The sequence below is a fragment of the Triticum aestivum genome, chromosome 1A (genome assembly GCF_018294505.1).
Source record: "Triticum aestivum cultivar Chinese Spring chromosome 1A, IWGSC CS RefSeq v2.1, whole genome shotgun sequence".
NCBI lineage: Eukaryota > Viridiplantae > Streptophyta > Magnoliopsida > Poales > Poaceae > Triticum > Triticum aestivum.
In genome coordinates this window covers 503,183,039-503,195,875 of record NC_057794.1, presented here as the reverse complement: position 1 = coordinate 503,195,875, position 12,837 = coordinate 503,183,039, and the positions used below count along the sequence as shown (strand labels likewise).

At 49.5% G+C, this 12,837-nt stretch overlaps 2 protein-coding genes across 3 annotated transcripts; one reads left to right on the top strand and one right to left on the bottom strand.

Moving 5' to 3' along the window:
• The first annotated feature begins 5,832 nt into the window (after window positions 1–5,832).
• Window positions 5,833–6,549, top strand: LOC123060800 (cysteine proteinase inhibitor). Its single transcript, XM_044483643.1, has 2 exons — window positions 5,833–6,141; window positions 6,247–6,549. Exons 1-2 carry the CDS (start codon window positions 5,998–6,000, stop codon window positions 6,424–6,426), a joined length of 324 nt encoding a protein of 107 aa, XP_044339578.1. The 5' UTR covers window positions 5,833–5,997; the 3' UTR covers window positions 6,427–6,549.
• Window positions 6,550–6,839: 290 nt separating this feature from the next.
• Window positions 6,840–12,560, bottom strand: LOC123060786 (dr1-associated corepressor homolog). 2 transcript variants are annotated; one of them, XM_044483633.1, is made up of 7 exons: window positions 12,286–12,515; window positions 10,619–10,691; window positions 9,949–10,080; window positions 8,969–9,062; window positions 7,970–8,083; window positions 7,821–7,869; window positions 6,840–7,618 (listed from the first exon to the last, which is right to left on the bottom strand). In XM_044483633.1, exons 3-7 carry the CDS (start codon window positions 9,998–10,000, stop codon window positions 7,130–7,132), a joined length of 798 nt encoding a protein of 265 aa, XP_044339568.1. In that variant the 5' UTR covers window positions 10,001–10,080; window positions 10,619–10,691; window positions 12,286–12,515; the 3' UTR covers window positions 6,840–7,129. The 2 variants fall into 2 exon arrangements, with proteins under 2 accessions (XP_044339568.1, XP_044339562.1); XM_044483627.1 differs by lacking the exon at window positions 9,949–10,080 and having other exon boundaries at window positions 12,286–12,560.
• Between the last annotated feature and the right edge of the window lie 277 nt (window positions 12,561–12,837).

Genomic DNA, 12,837 nt, shown 5'->3' with positions numbered 1-12,837 from the left:
GGACTTTTTGAGTTGTGCAGAATAGATCTCTAATATTTGCTCCTTTTCCAGCCTAGAATTCCAGCTGCCGGCATTCCCCCTCTTCATGGAAACCTTGTAAAATAAGAGAGAAGAGGCATAAGTATTGTGACATAATGTGTAATAACATCCCATAATGCAATAAATATCGATATAAAAGCATGGTGCAAAATGGACGTATCAGTTCCTTATCAGCTGGAGCCGCTAGGACAGGCGGTGTGGTCAACATCTTTTTCAACTGGAGAAAAGCTTCGACCGCCTTGTCATTCCACTCGAAGTGAGTGGTTTTCTTCATGAGGTGGTACAGGGGAAGAGCCTTCTCACCCAGCCGACTGATGAAACGGCTGATGGATGCCAAGCAGTCGGTGAATTTCTGGACATCTCTCAGTCGGGTGGGTCTCTCCATCCTCTCAATGGCCTTGATCTTCACGGGGTTGCACTCAATGCCGCGCTCTGAGACCAGGAAGCCAAGGAGTTGGCCAGCCGGTATTCCAAGGACGCATTTCTCTAGGTTGAGCTTGATCTGAAACCGGCACAGATTTTTAAAAGTTTCCTTGAGATCTTCCAAGAGGATGCCGCACTTCTCCGTCTTCACCACAATATCATCCACATAGACATGGGAATTTCTGCCAAGTTGCTTGAGGAGGCACTTCTGCATGCAACGCTGGAACGTGGCACCGGCATTTCTCAAGCCGAATGTCATGGTCAGGTAGCAGAAAGCTCCGAATGGTGTGATGAAGGCGGTCTTCAGGCGGTCTGTCAGGTTCAACTTGATCTCATGATATCCTGAGTAGGGATCCAAGAAGCTCAACAGCTCGCATCCGGCTGTGGAGTCTATCACTTGATCAATCCGAGGCAAAGCAAATGGATCTTTTGGGGAAGCTTTATTGAGACTGGTGTAATCAATGCACATGCACCACTTGTTGTTGTTCTTCAGTACAAGGACTGGGTTGGCAAGCCACTCTGGAAAAAATACTTCCATGATGCAGCCGGCTGCTAGAAGCCGGGCTATCCCTTCACCAACAATTTTTCTCTTTTCCTCCGATAGTCGGCGGAGGGGCTGCTTAACTGGCTTGGCATCTGCTCTGACATGTAGCTTATGCTCGGCGAAATCCGTTGGAACACCCGGCATGTCCTTGGGAGACCATGCGAAGATGTTCCGATTCTCACGGAGGAAATCGATGAGCTCGCTTTCCTATTTGCTATCAAGGTTGGCACCTATGACAGCAAATCTCTCCGGGTGCTCAGGGTCCAAAGGGATCTTCTTTGTTTCTTTGGCCGGCTGGAAGGACCCCTGGGTCTTTGACTCTTTGGGCTCTGGTGACATGTCCGGCTGCTTGCCGGCCATGGCCACCACCTGATCCAGGAGCTTCTTCTCAGCAACAATCACAAGGGACTCGGCCAGCCAGCTGCTGGCCGCAGCACAATCGGCCGACTTCTCATAATTCCCAAATATCGTGATAATGCCCTTGGTTCATGGCATCTTCATCTTGAGGTAAGCATAGTGTGGCACTGCCATGAACTTGGCTAGAGCCGGCCGGCCCAGGAGTACATGATAAGGTCTCTCGAGGTGCACCACCTCAAATCAAATCGCTTCAAGGCAGAAGTGATCCTTGTCTCCGAAGATGACATCTATCTTGACCTTGCCGATTGGTGAGCAGGACAGGCTGGGCACAATACCATGGAAAACAGTCCGGCTGGGCTGGAGCTACCTCTTTTACTGCATAATTTTTCCATGGTATCGCGGTACAGGATGTTGATGCTACTGTCGCCATCTATCAGAATTCGGAAGAAACGAGTAGCTCGCCTCTCTATTGCAAGGGTGGCATCCAGCACCAGAGCATAAGAACCCGGAGAGGACATCACCTCCGGGTGGTCTGCCCGGCTCCAGCTGATGGGCTTCTCAGACCAATGCATGAATTCTAGAGCACTTGAAGCAACAGCGTTCACCTCTCGGTGCTGCTGACGCCGGCTGCGCCGATCGTCCTCCACGCTGGTGAAGACGCCATAGGCTCCATGCTCTTCAGGGTAATCATCTTGAATGGCGCCGACTGCTGGTCGGGCCGCCGGCTGCTGAGGAGGAGGAGGCGTCTGGCCGGCAGGCGAAGGGGGCAGCAGTCCTTCGCCCTTGGAGATTCGGGTGAGCCAATGGCACTTCCGGGTGGTGTGGTTTGACGGCTTCGCGCCACTGTGGAATTGCAGGGAGCATCAAGGGTTTGCTCGTAGGAGAAGGCGGGTAACCAAGTAGGCTTGCCGCCCTTCTGGCGCTTGGGGAGTGGTTGACCTTCAGGTTGCTGGTCTTCGACTGTTGCCACTTGTCGGCTGGTGGAAGCCAACTACGGGGCTTTGCACTTGTTGTCATTCGGCTGCTGACGCCGACTGTTGTCAGCAGCCGGCATCCTGGGAGCCAGAGGGAGCACCTTCCCAAAAGCGTCCACTCGGAGCTCCAACTTCATGGAGGAATCGACAGTGGCGTATTTGTCAGCTATGATTAACAGCTCTTTGAGTGTAGCAGGCTCGTCGCAGAGGAGTCGGTGCTTGAGGAGGGTGCCCTCTCGACACCCGGCAGTGAAGTACTCAATTGCTTGGACCTCGTGCACCCCTTCGCGGGAGTTGCGCAATTCAGCCCACCACGTCAGGTAATCGCGGGTGGACTCATCTGGGCCTTGAACGCACAACGAGAGCTGGCGGGGCTTGGGAGGCCGCTTGTAGGTGCTGGTGAAGTTGCGGATGAACACTTCGGTGAAATCTACCTAGTTGTTGACGCTGTAGGGCTTGAGGCTGTTAAGCCACGTCCGGGCCGTGCCCTGGAGCATGAGCAGGACATACTTCACGACAACGCGCTTGCTGCCGTTTGCTATGCTGACGGCTGTGGAGTAGTTCACCAGCCAATCCTTCGACTTTACGGAGCCGTAGTACTTGGGCGTGTCTCTTGGGAGTGAGAACCCTTTGGGAAAGGTCTCATCGCGAATGCGAGGGTCGAAACAAGGCAGGCCCATTGCATCTTCTTCTTCTAGCGCCAAGGATCGAGCAAGGCGGTCGATCCAGTGGCATGCGTCATTCTCTCCGACTCCTTCTCGGCGGCCCAGCCGGTCACCGAGAGTCGGGTGATCAACAGGCGGCGGGGAAACGCGCCTCTCCCTTCGAGGAGGTGGAGGTGGCGGATGGTCACCCTGTCGTTCTACTGCTCATGGATGGCCGTCTTGGTCGCGCTCGATGGTGATGCGAGTCCGGCTGCGGCTGGCAGCCTGCTCCTTGTCTTGTCTGTCGCGGGCGCCATCTGTCGGCGTCCGGGAGGTCGCGCCATGATCCTGGCGAAGGGACGGGTTCTCAACCCACTGGTTAGGCTCTTCCACGCGACAGCCTGCTTCTTGCTGCACGGCAGCCGCATCAATAAGCTGCTGAACGTGCTCCATCATGTAGCGACGCTCGTCGCCCTCCAGACGGTCCAGCTCATCAGCTACCGCCTGGGCGGCTCGTATGTTCTCCATGGGCGTGGCGTAGACAGGACGCTCTGCCCCAAACATGCTGATGACGGCACCGCCTCACTGCCAGACCGTGCCCATGCGGCTGGGTCCACCAGCAATCGGTGTGCCGCCTATAGCGCGGTCGATCTCGCACTGGAAGGCTTCGGAAAGGCGTCTCATGGTAGCCAGTTTCTTGGCGTTCTCAACGAGTGAGACGCGGCAGGCTTCCAACATCTCGGCGTTGGCGTCTGCATCAATGGGCGTAGACAGGTCCCGCATTGCCGCCTGCAACGGGTCCTGGGCCGCTCCGCCAGAAGCGTCGTCGTGGCTGGTGACAAGCACCTCCATGATGGTGCTGCCGCCACTCTCCGCGTGCGGGAGTGGATCGTCGATGACCACCACGTTGGTGGGGAAGGAGTCGAAGGAAGCCGTGTCGGTGTCGACAAGCATCGAATCGGTGGAGCCGACCGACTCCAGGTCAGTGGTGGGCTCGCTAGCGATGTGAAGCTTGCCGAGAAGGTCAACGAAGCAGCTCTCGGAGTTGGCTGCTCCCGCGTCGGGTGCGGGCTCGATGGAGAGGCGAAGCTCGCCAACAAGATCGATGAGGCTGGCCGCCGCGCAGGCAACTTCTGTGCGTTGCAACGCGTCGGCGCAAACATCATCGGGTGAGCCGGGCTGGCTGCGCTCGCGAGGGAGGAACAGGGTTCCCGTCCAGAACAGATCTCCGGACGACGATGCACCTAGCCCCACGGTGGGCGCCAAATGTCGGGGGTGTCGTGCGACATACGCCAACGGATGGCTTATCATGGAGGGGGCTAATAATACGTCGCCGGTGCTAGGAAACGGGATAAAGCGCAAACATGCCCGTTGGCGAATCTTACCCAGGTTCGGGGCTCTCCTAGGAGATAACACCCCTACTCCTGATCTGCGGAGTCTCCGCATGATCACTCAAGCAACAATGGTGGCTACAAGCTTGCTCCTTGAGCTGTTTCTCTAGAGGGGGAAGAAGAACAATGCTAGCCCTAGCTTCCTCCCTCTATATTCGTGTGTGGGTGTGTTAAGGTCTCAATGAAGTTGAACCCTTTGCATGGGTGCCCTGGGGGGTTTATATAGGCCTACCCCCAGGGATACAATGGCAATCCAGCCGGGTGTGGACCCGACTGTCAGTGTCTATAGGTGTCGGCTTCTCCGCCGACTGCTGGGGCCCGCCGGTTGTCTCGTACTTCACCGACAGGCCGCACGGCCTCGCCAGCTGCTCATTACTATGGCAATGCTGCTGATGATGCACGCTTTGTCGGGGACGGCGTGGCTACAATGTCACCGCCTGGCGGGCGATCACTGTAGCCACTCCACGTCTCTTCTGGTTAATGGCAAACTCTGAGGGAAGAAGACGGCCGCCTGCCAGGAGTCGGCCTCCCCTCATGCCGACTGGTCCGAGCTCGCCGCCCTCTGGCTTCTCACTGTCAGGTAAGGCCCGCCGTCTGAGGCAGTACCGACAGCTCGTAGTGGGAGCATGGCCTTCTCTGCCATGATGATGTCATGGGCTGCGTGGCAACAGTGTCACGCCGAGCGAGGGATGTCCGCCCAGTACGCCGCACTGTGGCCACGCTCCGCCCTGGATTCGAAGGTGACAGGCATCGCTGTAGCCACACCCTGTCTCGTTGTTATAATGTGGCACAAACTTTGAGGGTGATTGGGGCCGCCTACTAGGAGCATGCCTCTTTGGAGGCCGCCTACTAGGAGCCGGCCCACCTCAGGGCCGTCTTCTGAGCTTTGCCGTCTTTTGGCAGCCGACCGCAAAGAAGGCGATGTTTTGGTCTTTGATTCTTGAGGGGCGCAGCCAGCCCCGATGTATTGAAACACCATCGGAGACTCATGAGGCTACCCGTGATCATTTACTCTGACAGGACAGACCTCTCTCACTGAAATGAAGGCATTAGAGAATTTCCCCACTGCCCTCTTTGCCCTTTCGCGCGCGACTATTTCGGTGGTACCAAATCACAAGTGATTACATTTTCTTAGTAAAGTAATTGGAGTACTTACTTTGGTGGCAGAGGAGACATAAATTCAGATTAATGACCTAAAAAATGCAGGAGTAGCAAACCGAATAAAGCAGTTCTTTTGGGAATCGTGTATATTGTTTTTCAGGGATAGATATACGACCGTTTCACCAGGTCTGCTGCTCTTTACTTCGCCAGCACTTGCCTTCGGAGCTAAGCATTGCAACGCATCCATCGCCATCGCCGTCGCCATCGCACAGCCAGCGCTGCTGCGTAGAGCGTCCGGCCCGTCCGTCGCCTATAGCTGTCGCGCTCGAGCCCCCGCAGATCACACGTCGCGCACAAAAACGGAATCCCTCTATCCCCACGTCGCTATAAAGTCCCGTCCCCCACTTCCCTCGATCAACATCGTCTCGGCTCACGGAACAGATCTGTTCTCTCTCAGACTCTCAGCAGCGGCCATCCGTCGTACACTCCTCTCTCGTCTCAGCGCACCCTCCGGACGCACGGCGATGGCCGAGGCGGCGCAGGGCGGGGGGCTGCGCGGCCGCGGCGTGCTGCTGGGCGGCGTCCAGGACGCGCCGGCGGGGCGGGAGAACGACCTCGCAACCATCGAGCTCGCCCGCTTCGCCGTCGCCGAGCACAACACCAAGGCCGTAAGATCATCCCCACCCGACCCGATCCCAAGCCAATTGGCGTCCGATACGATTAACTGTAACTGATTAACCTGCTGGATCGGTGGTGAATTTTGCTGGGCGCAGAACGCGCTGCTGGAGTTCGAGAGGCTGGTGAAGGTGAGGCAGCAGGTGGTGGCCGGGTGCATGCACTACTTCACCATCGAGGTCAAGGAGGGCGGCGCCAAGAAGCTCTACGAGGCCAAGGTGTGGGAGAAGGCCTGGGAGAACTTCAAGCAGCTCCAGGACTTCAAGCCGGCCGCCTGAAAAGATGTAAATAAATATGTTATGTGAGCTCAACTGCTGAAGCTTGTGGCTGGGGCCTATCCAACATGTCAGCCTCACTGGATACTGGTGTAATATGATGAAATAAACCTGCTTCCTGCCTGATGTGTATGATTCCCACAAGTATTTTGCTTGTTTGTACTTCACCTCCCACATATCTCCAAAGCTTGATGTCTTGCATCACAAATAACACAAGATTGTCCGTTTCAAAAAATAATAATAACACAAGATTGTTAATCACTAAAGCAAGAGAAAAATCCCACCTGGAAGAGCAAACTTCACAAATAACAAGATTGTTAAATCCCTAATGCAAGATAAAAATCCCACCTGGAAGAGAAAAATTCACAAATAACACAAGAAAAAATCCACCTGGAAGAGTGGAACCTCATAAGAGCTAACATAAGCATTATGACATAGCATTTGATCTAAAAGCAACCATGATTTACAACCGGCGAACATGTCTAGTTATATAGTCGCTACACTATATAGTTGCTACACAAGATACTAGCTACTACTGGCTATTGAGCAATCAACATATGTCACATCCTAAATTACTTCTGCAGCATCTGCGGGTACACATACTACAAGAGAATTGCTACTACATTGTCAAGCTGGGCCTGCTAGGATGTACATCATGTCATGTCTACCTATCAGCTTCTCAAACTAAATCCACGCTAGAGTCACATCATTCTTCATTGTCATAGTCTTCGTCCTCCTCTAATCTATGGTTTGACGACAGCGCAAACTGCACCGGGTCCATGGCCATCTTGTTCATCTCAGGCATTTGCCAGCCCAGGAAATCCTTGGTCGCCACTTCTTCTTTCAACTGTGAAACCGATGGTCCTGAAGTCTGGACTTGCGGCGCCACGGTCACCACAGGAGCTGAAGGCTGGACTTGCGGCGCCACTGTATCCTCCTCGTAGTCAGCAAGATCTAAGTTCAAGTCAATGTTCCTTAAGGAGGCCCTGGCATTGCTCAAAGGGGTGTGCTCTTTGGTTTCACTTGTGTCCAAAACCCCGTCTCCAATCTCTACCTTCAGGTGGCCTGGTTTGCTAAATTGGGCACAACCTAATTCATGGTGTTCAATCTCCCTCTCAGCTCCACGCCCAGCACGGCGACCTCTCCCACGTCCCCTCCCACGCCCTCTGCCGTTGCTTGTGTGGCATGCTGCCTCCTACATATGCAAAACTTTTATCAGCAAAAGGAGGTCGAATGGGCGACATAAAATGGGGTGATCATATATTGTGTCATACGAAACAAGCTACAGGCTGAATAGCAGAGAAAATGAAAACCCTGAGCTCATACTAAAAACTGTTCACAAAAATGCACATGTAAGTGTAACATATACAGAAAAGGTACAGGTCAGAAAGACTTACATTTCTTGTCCGCTTCGATTCCTCCTCGCTTTCATCCTCACCATGTTTCCTGATGACATTTCAGCAATTATTAAAGTTCATATAAACTCAAATTAACCAATTATTAAAGTTCATATCAGACTCTAATTAACCACAATTTGAAACCTTACCTTCTTTTGCCAAGCTTATCATCAACACTAGAATCAGGTGCACCCAAATCTGGAACTTTGCTGGCAACGTTCTTCAAAAAATCATACACATCGTAACTATGAATGCACTGTTTCCTGTAATAGCATAATACTGAATGAGATAATGGGACCATCAGAAAAAAAAAACAAATGTTTTGCTCAAGGAAATAATACATATATCAGGATCAAGAAAATAAGTCCCATTTCAACCACAAATTGAAATGATGCAACCACCACCCAACTGCATGTCCCTGAGGACCCCCACCAAGACGGTAATACCCCAAAATCAGCATAGACCACCACAAGACACATGCTTATCTACCTCTCTCTTTCAGTTCAAATCATGTATCAAGGAAGGTACTTTTACAGCTTCCATAATCCATATAACACGCTGCTGACTTTGGCACAAAGTAGCACCAGGGCCCAATCAGTTACTAAATAGGATTGACATATAAGCTAACCAACTATGACATTAAATTCAGTTCAAAAGGAGCTAGCCTATATTTGTTCCTGAAAATGTCATTGTGAAAGAGTACTTGAGCAATATCAGTACGTCAAAGCTTTTCACTTCTGATGTTTGTTATACAACTGAATTTGTTTAGTAAAGCTGAAAATTGAAAAATAACAGCCAATGTGACAATGAAAGGTGGACCCTGAGGGCATGTCATCAGTGAAACGATGTTATTTTCCCATGTGATATTTGTAGTGTTACTGAGCAACTTGCTCATTGGTATATTTGGACACTACATAAACTACACAAGCGACAGAATATGACAGTAGAACTGAACTTGAGGAAACAATTTATGGGTACAAAATTGCAAGAACAATGTATTGCCAAGAAAAATCAAAATGAGAAATGGTAATGCTTCCAAGGTTTTGCCATACTAATCAAAAAGTTCAACATGGTAATATAAATTATCTATCCAGTCAAACAAAAAGGTGTTTGGATATGACAAAACATATAAGGTCAAGGAAACTTACAGATGTGATGAACTCACTGTTTTGACCCCTTTTTCAACAGTGATATTATATGTCCTATCACATAAGTCTTGCAAAAATAGCTCCAACGCTTTGGCTGCAAATCATGATATCAGAAAAAGATGTTAGTCGAAAGCACATGCATGATGTGAGTTACAAAAAGAAACTAAGAAAATATAAGCATGCAGGTGCACTATAAGAGGCCGAGTTGCTTTGCTATCGCATATAGCTTGCGTCAATCATATATCAACATTGTACATGTTAACATTAATTAATTATACAGTTCAAATAAGCACATGCAATTAGGCTATACCTTGCTGTTGATGTTATCTATACTGCTTATAAAAGTAGGGGTTTGCTTTCTACTGATGAACCGGCATTTTTGTACATGCGTCTAAAATGGAATGGCTTACATTCGAAGTATGATCCGCTAGAGTGCCAATTCTCAAGTATCTTTAATTACTCTACTCACTCAATGTATGGTCCTATATAGCAAACAGCAGGTACACATCAACTCTTACCGCGGCTAAACTGTTCCCAGCCCCCCCCCCCCCCCTCTCATTTAATGTATGTCCTGCCATAGTCATCGAGTACGCCTAACGCCTAAGTACTCCACTCAATTTTGTGGTCCTTAATACTGTGCAATGTATACACAAGTTGTTCCCATGTCTAGCCCTCTCCAAGATTTCCCTTTCCCCGCACCATGGCTCCCCACCTAACTTGTGCCCATCTTCTCCTCTACCCAGTTTGACCCACCAGGACATGTAAAATAAATTGACTAGCTACAAATCAGGAGAACAGAGAAAGCCAAATCATCAAGACATGTTGGCAGCATATCGCTGAGCTAACAGGGTAGAGATGAGATGCCTGGTGGAGGAGCCAGTCAGGGGTCACTCTGGCATGGAAATATGGTGGTGACGCACCTGTGGGGGAGGTGTAAAGGCAACTGTGGATGCATGCATTAATAAGGAGAATAGGCTTACATGGTTGACCATTGAGCCTGAACTCAGTTTCCCTGGCCCAAAGGATTAACATTTGCACCTTAGCTCTGATGACCTCAGTAGCAAGCTCCTCCTCTTAACAAGAAAGATGACTACCGTTGCTCTACATCTTCCCTATATGCTTTATGGTCAGTATGATTCTCTAGTTTGAAATCGAGATCTAGAATGACCATATATCAAATCATGTCATCTGAATCAAAGTGTAGTGCTGACTGACCGGCAGCTGCAAACGTGTCATGCTCCAAACAATACAAAACTCTGTAAAGATAAATTCAGAGGATCTATCCCTGTCAACTTCCCGAAAGGACCAAATAGTTCAATAATTTTGCCTATGTTTTGTTTACACCAAGAAGGAACAATAGATACTAATGTCTGCAATTACTTTTAGCTTCGGTTTGAATATGAGAAAATAAAAAGAAAGATGAAATTCCTATTGCAGTGGTCAACGCTGCCATTTCTGGAGCCCTTCAATGGAGCTATTTTGCCAACTACATTTAGCATATGTCTATGGCCTCTTCAAGACATGCTATCGAACTCTCTCGTTAACAACAGATGGCGAAAAAAAGATGATGTATGTAGTGAAATAACTCTGGAACTGATAAGAGGCGAGTTGAAGGAAAGTTCTGCAAACAAGAGGCTGTGGAAAACTTACAAACTAGAACAGGTACAGCTAGAGCAATCTTGCCGACATCTTCATCTGCTTGCATGATCTTCTTAATCCGAGGCTGTATAACAAAGTACAAGAGGAAGCTGATATCACATTAACAGAAGAGTACCATGATACCATCTGAAAAGTAGTAGGAATCTGCCATTTTCAAATTATGACAACATGTCAATAATAAAACACTCATTAATCATAGTTATGATTGTTGCATACTACAGTGCAAATGGCCAATGATGCAACTTCGATGGAAAAGGACATGAGAGCGATAGTATTCACATGTGGTTATAAGCACAGGTCCTAGCAGATGAAGAAAAGAGATTCTGCTAGCCCTTGTGAAAGAAAGGGTAATGAAGAAGGTATCTCTATCCACTGTAGAAAAACTTTAGTATCATGAGGATTCCATTGTACAGCAAACATATGTCATCAAAACACTTGCATCTTCCCCCGAAGATGGACCAAAAACAGATCGGAGAATATACCATGCTTAGAATAAGATAAACACTCTACACTATATATTTTTATAGATCGTACACAGCTTTAACCAACACTCATTGCCTGTTGTGGGCCAGATGTTAAATAGTAGAATCCTACTGTATTTACCATTTGAAATATACTACAAAATCTGAACAGTACTAACTCATCAGGCTAAGAAGCTTCCCTGCCAGGTTGCCACCACAATCTATATCTAAACAATCATGATACCAATGTCAACAGATCAACAACTATAAAAAGAACTCACATGCTTGATTCTATAGTTAGCACTTTGTACCAACAATCACGCTCCTCTTTTAATTTGGGAAAAAAGGAAGGAGCACTTGGTGTTCATTATGTGGGAATATTAGTTTAGGTACAATCGGCCCGGTTTGAAGCAAGCTACCGATCAAAATAGGGAACACCGCAGAAGACCTGGAGTTGATCATCTCTTGAGACAATTAAGCCACATCCGCTTAAGTTAAACTCTCATTCCTAAAAAAAGCTCATATTTATAAAAGAGTTATTTAATAATCATGTCCATCTTTTTTCAGTAAATAGTGAATGCAAGTAATTTCTGTTAACTTCGTTCCTTAAAGAACAAGCCTAGCAATTGAAGCACAAGGATGACCCAAGGATTTAATCATAACGAATTAGTCAAACATAAAATAAATTGACCCTAATATTAAATAATAAAGTAGATTAATAGCACACTCGTCCGCGGAAAGCCATATACTAGTGAAACGTTAACAGGGTAGGCAGAATCTACATAATCCAGGATTTTTCACGCATCCACCACCTACATCATATGCCCATCTATAACCGCAGCTTCATTGCCATCGGGACAGCGAACCATAGCCACCATAAAAACAAACGTACATGAAACAAGCCCAGGACGAGCACACGCGAGAGGCTAAAAATTCCAACCGTGCTGCGAAATCTACATATTATTTAGCGACAGCACCCAAAAATTCCCCAAACGTGCATCTATCAAGCCCAGCAATAGAGAGAAACAGACAAACATGCATATCGCAGGTCCATTGGCCGTCAATTTACAGAAACCTAACCGCCGGAAACAAAACCTAGACGAAGCACACAGAAAAAATCGCGAAATCGACGGCGCGCACAGCGTGGGGGGGGAGGCCTGAACCGGCAAAAAAAAATCGCAGGGGCACGGGTCATACCGCGGGGAAGCGGGTGTCGAGCTTCTTCCTCATGGCGCGGAGCCGGCGGCGCCGGAGAGAGCGTCCCCGGCGGAGAGAACGCGGCGGCGGGAGGTCGGATCGGCGCGGCGGGCGAAGCGGGGGACATCGGATCGCAGGGGGGAGAAAGCCACAAACATAAATAGCGATTCGGATAGATTTCTGATTTGGGGATTAGGGTTTCCGTTATCGCTATCTTTTCACTTTTTTTACGGGAGAAAATAAAAACAAACTATTTTTTCCCCCATAAACAGCGCGGCCAATGGCCGCGCGAAGCGGGCAGAGGTGCGCGGACTCTCCGGCGCATGGACGCTAAGCTCCTGGACCCGGCGCATAGGCCTTGGCCTCACGTGCGGCGCTAAGACCGTAGTAGATGGTCCATGCTGTGGATGCGACGGACCGGGTCCACGGAGACGTTTCGCGGTGGGTAAAAGCTCAGCGCGATGTGGGGGCCCGCGTAGTTAGACCTCTCCCGAACCGTTTGCGCGTGCGGCCGCAGGTCAGCCGTCCGTGTCGCGTTCCCCGGATGAGGTG

Bases quoted from the DNA above. Each gene is read 5' to 3' on its own strand.
- LOC123060800 (XM_044483643.1), top strand. From the start codon at position 5,998: ATGGCCGAGGCGGCGCAGGGCGGGGGGCTGCGCGGCCGCGGCGTGCTG. The intron at 6,142-6,246 runs GTAAGATCATCC...TGCTGGGCGCAG, and splicing joins CCGAGCACAACACCAAGGCC to AACGCGCTGCTGGAGTTCGA.
- LOC123060786 (XM_044483627.1), bottom strand. From the start codon at position 12,318: ATGAGGAAGAAGCTCGACACCCGCTTCCCCGCG. The intron at 9,063-10,618 runs GTAAGTTTTCCA...CATGATTTGCAG, and splicing joins AGCTGTACCTGTTCTAGTTT to CCAAAGCGTTGGAGCTATTT. The intron at 7,870-7,969 runs GTAAGGTTTCAA...AAATGTCATCAG, and splicing joins GATAAGCTTGGCAAAAGAAG to GAAACATGGTGAGGATGAAA.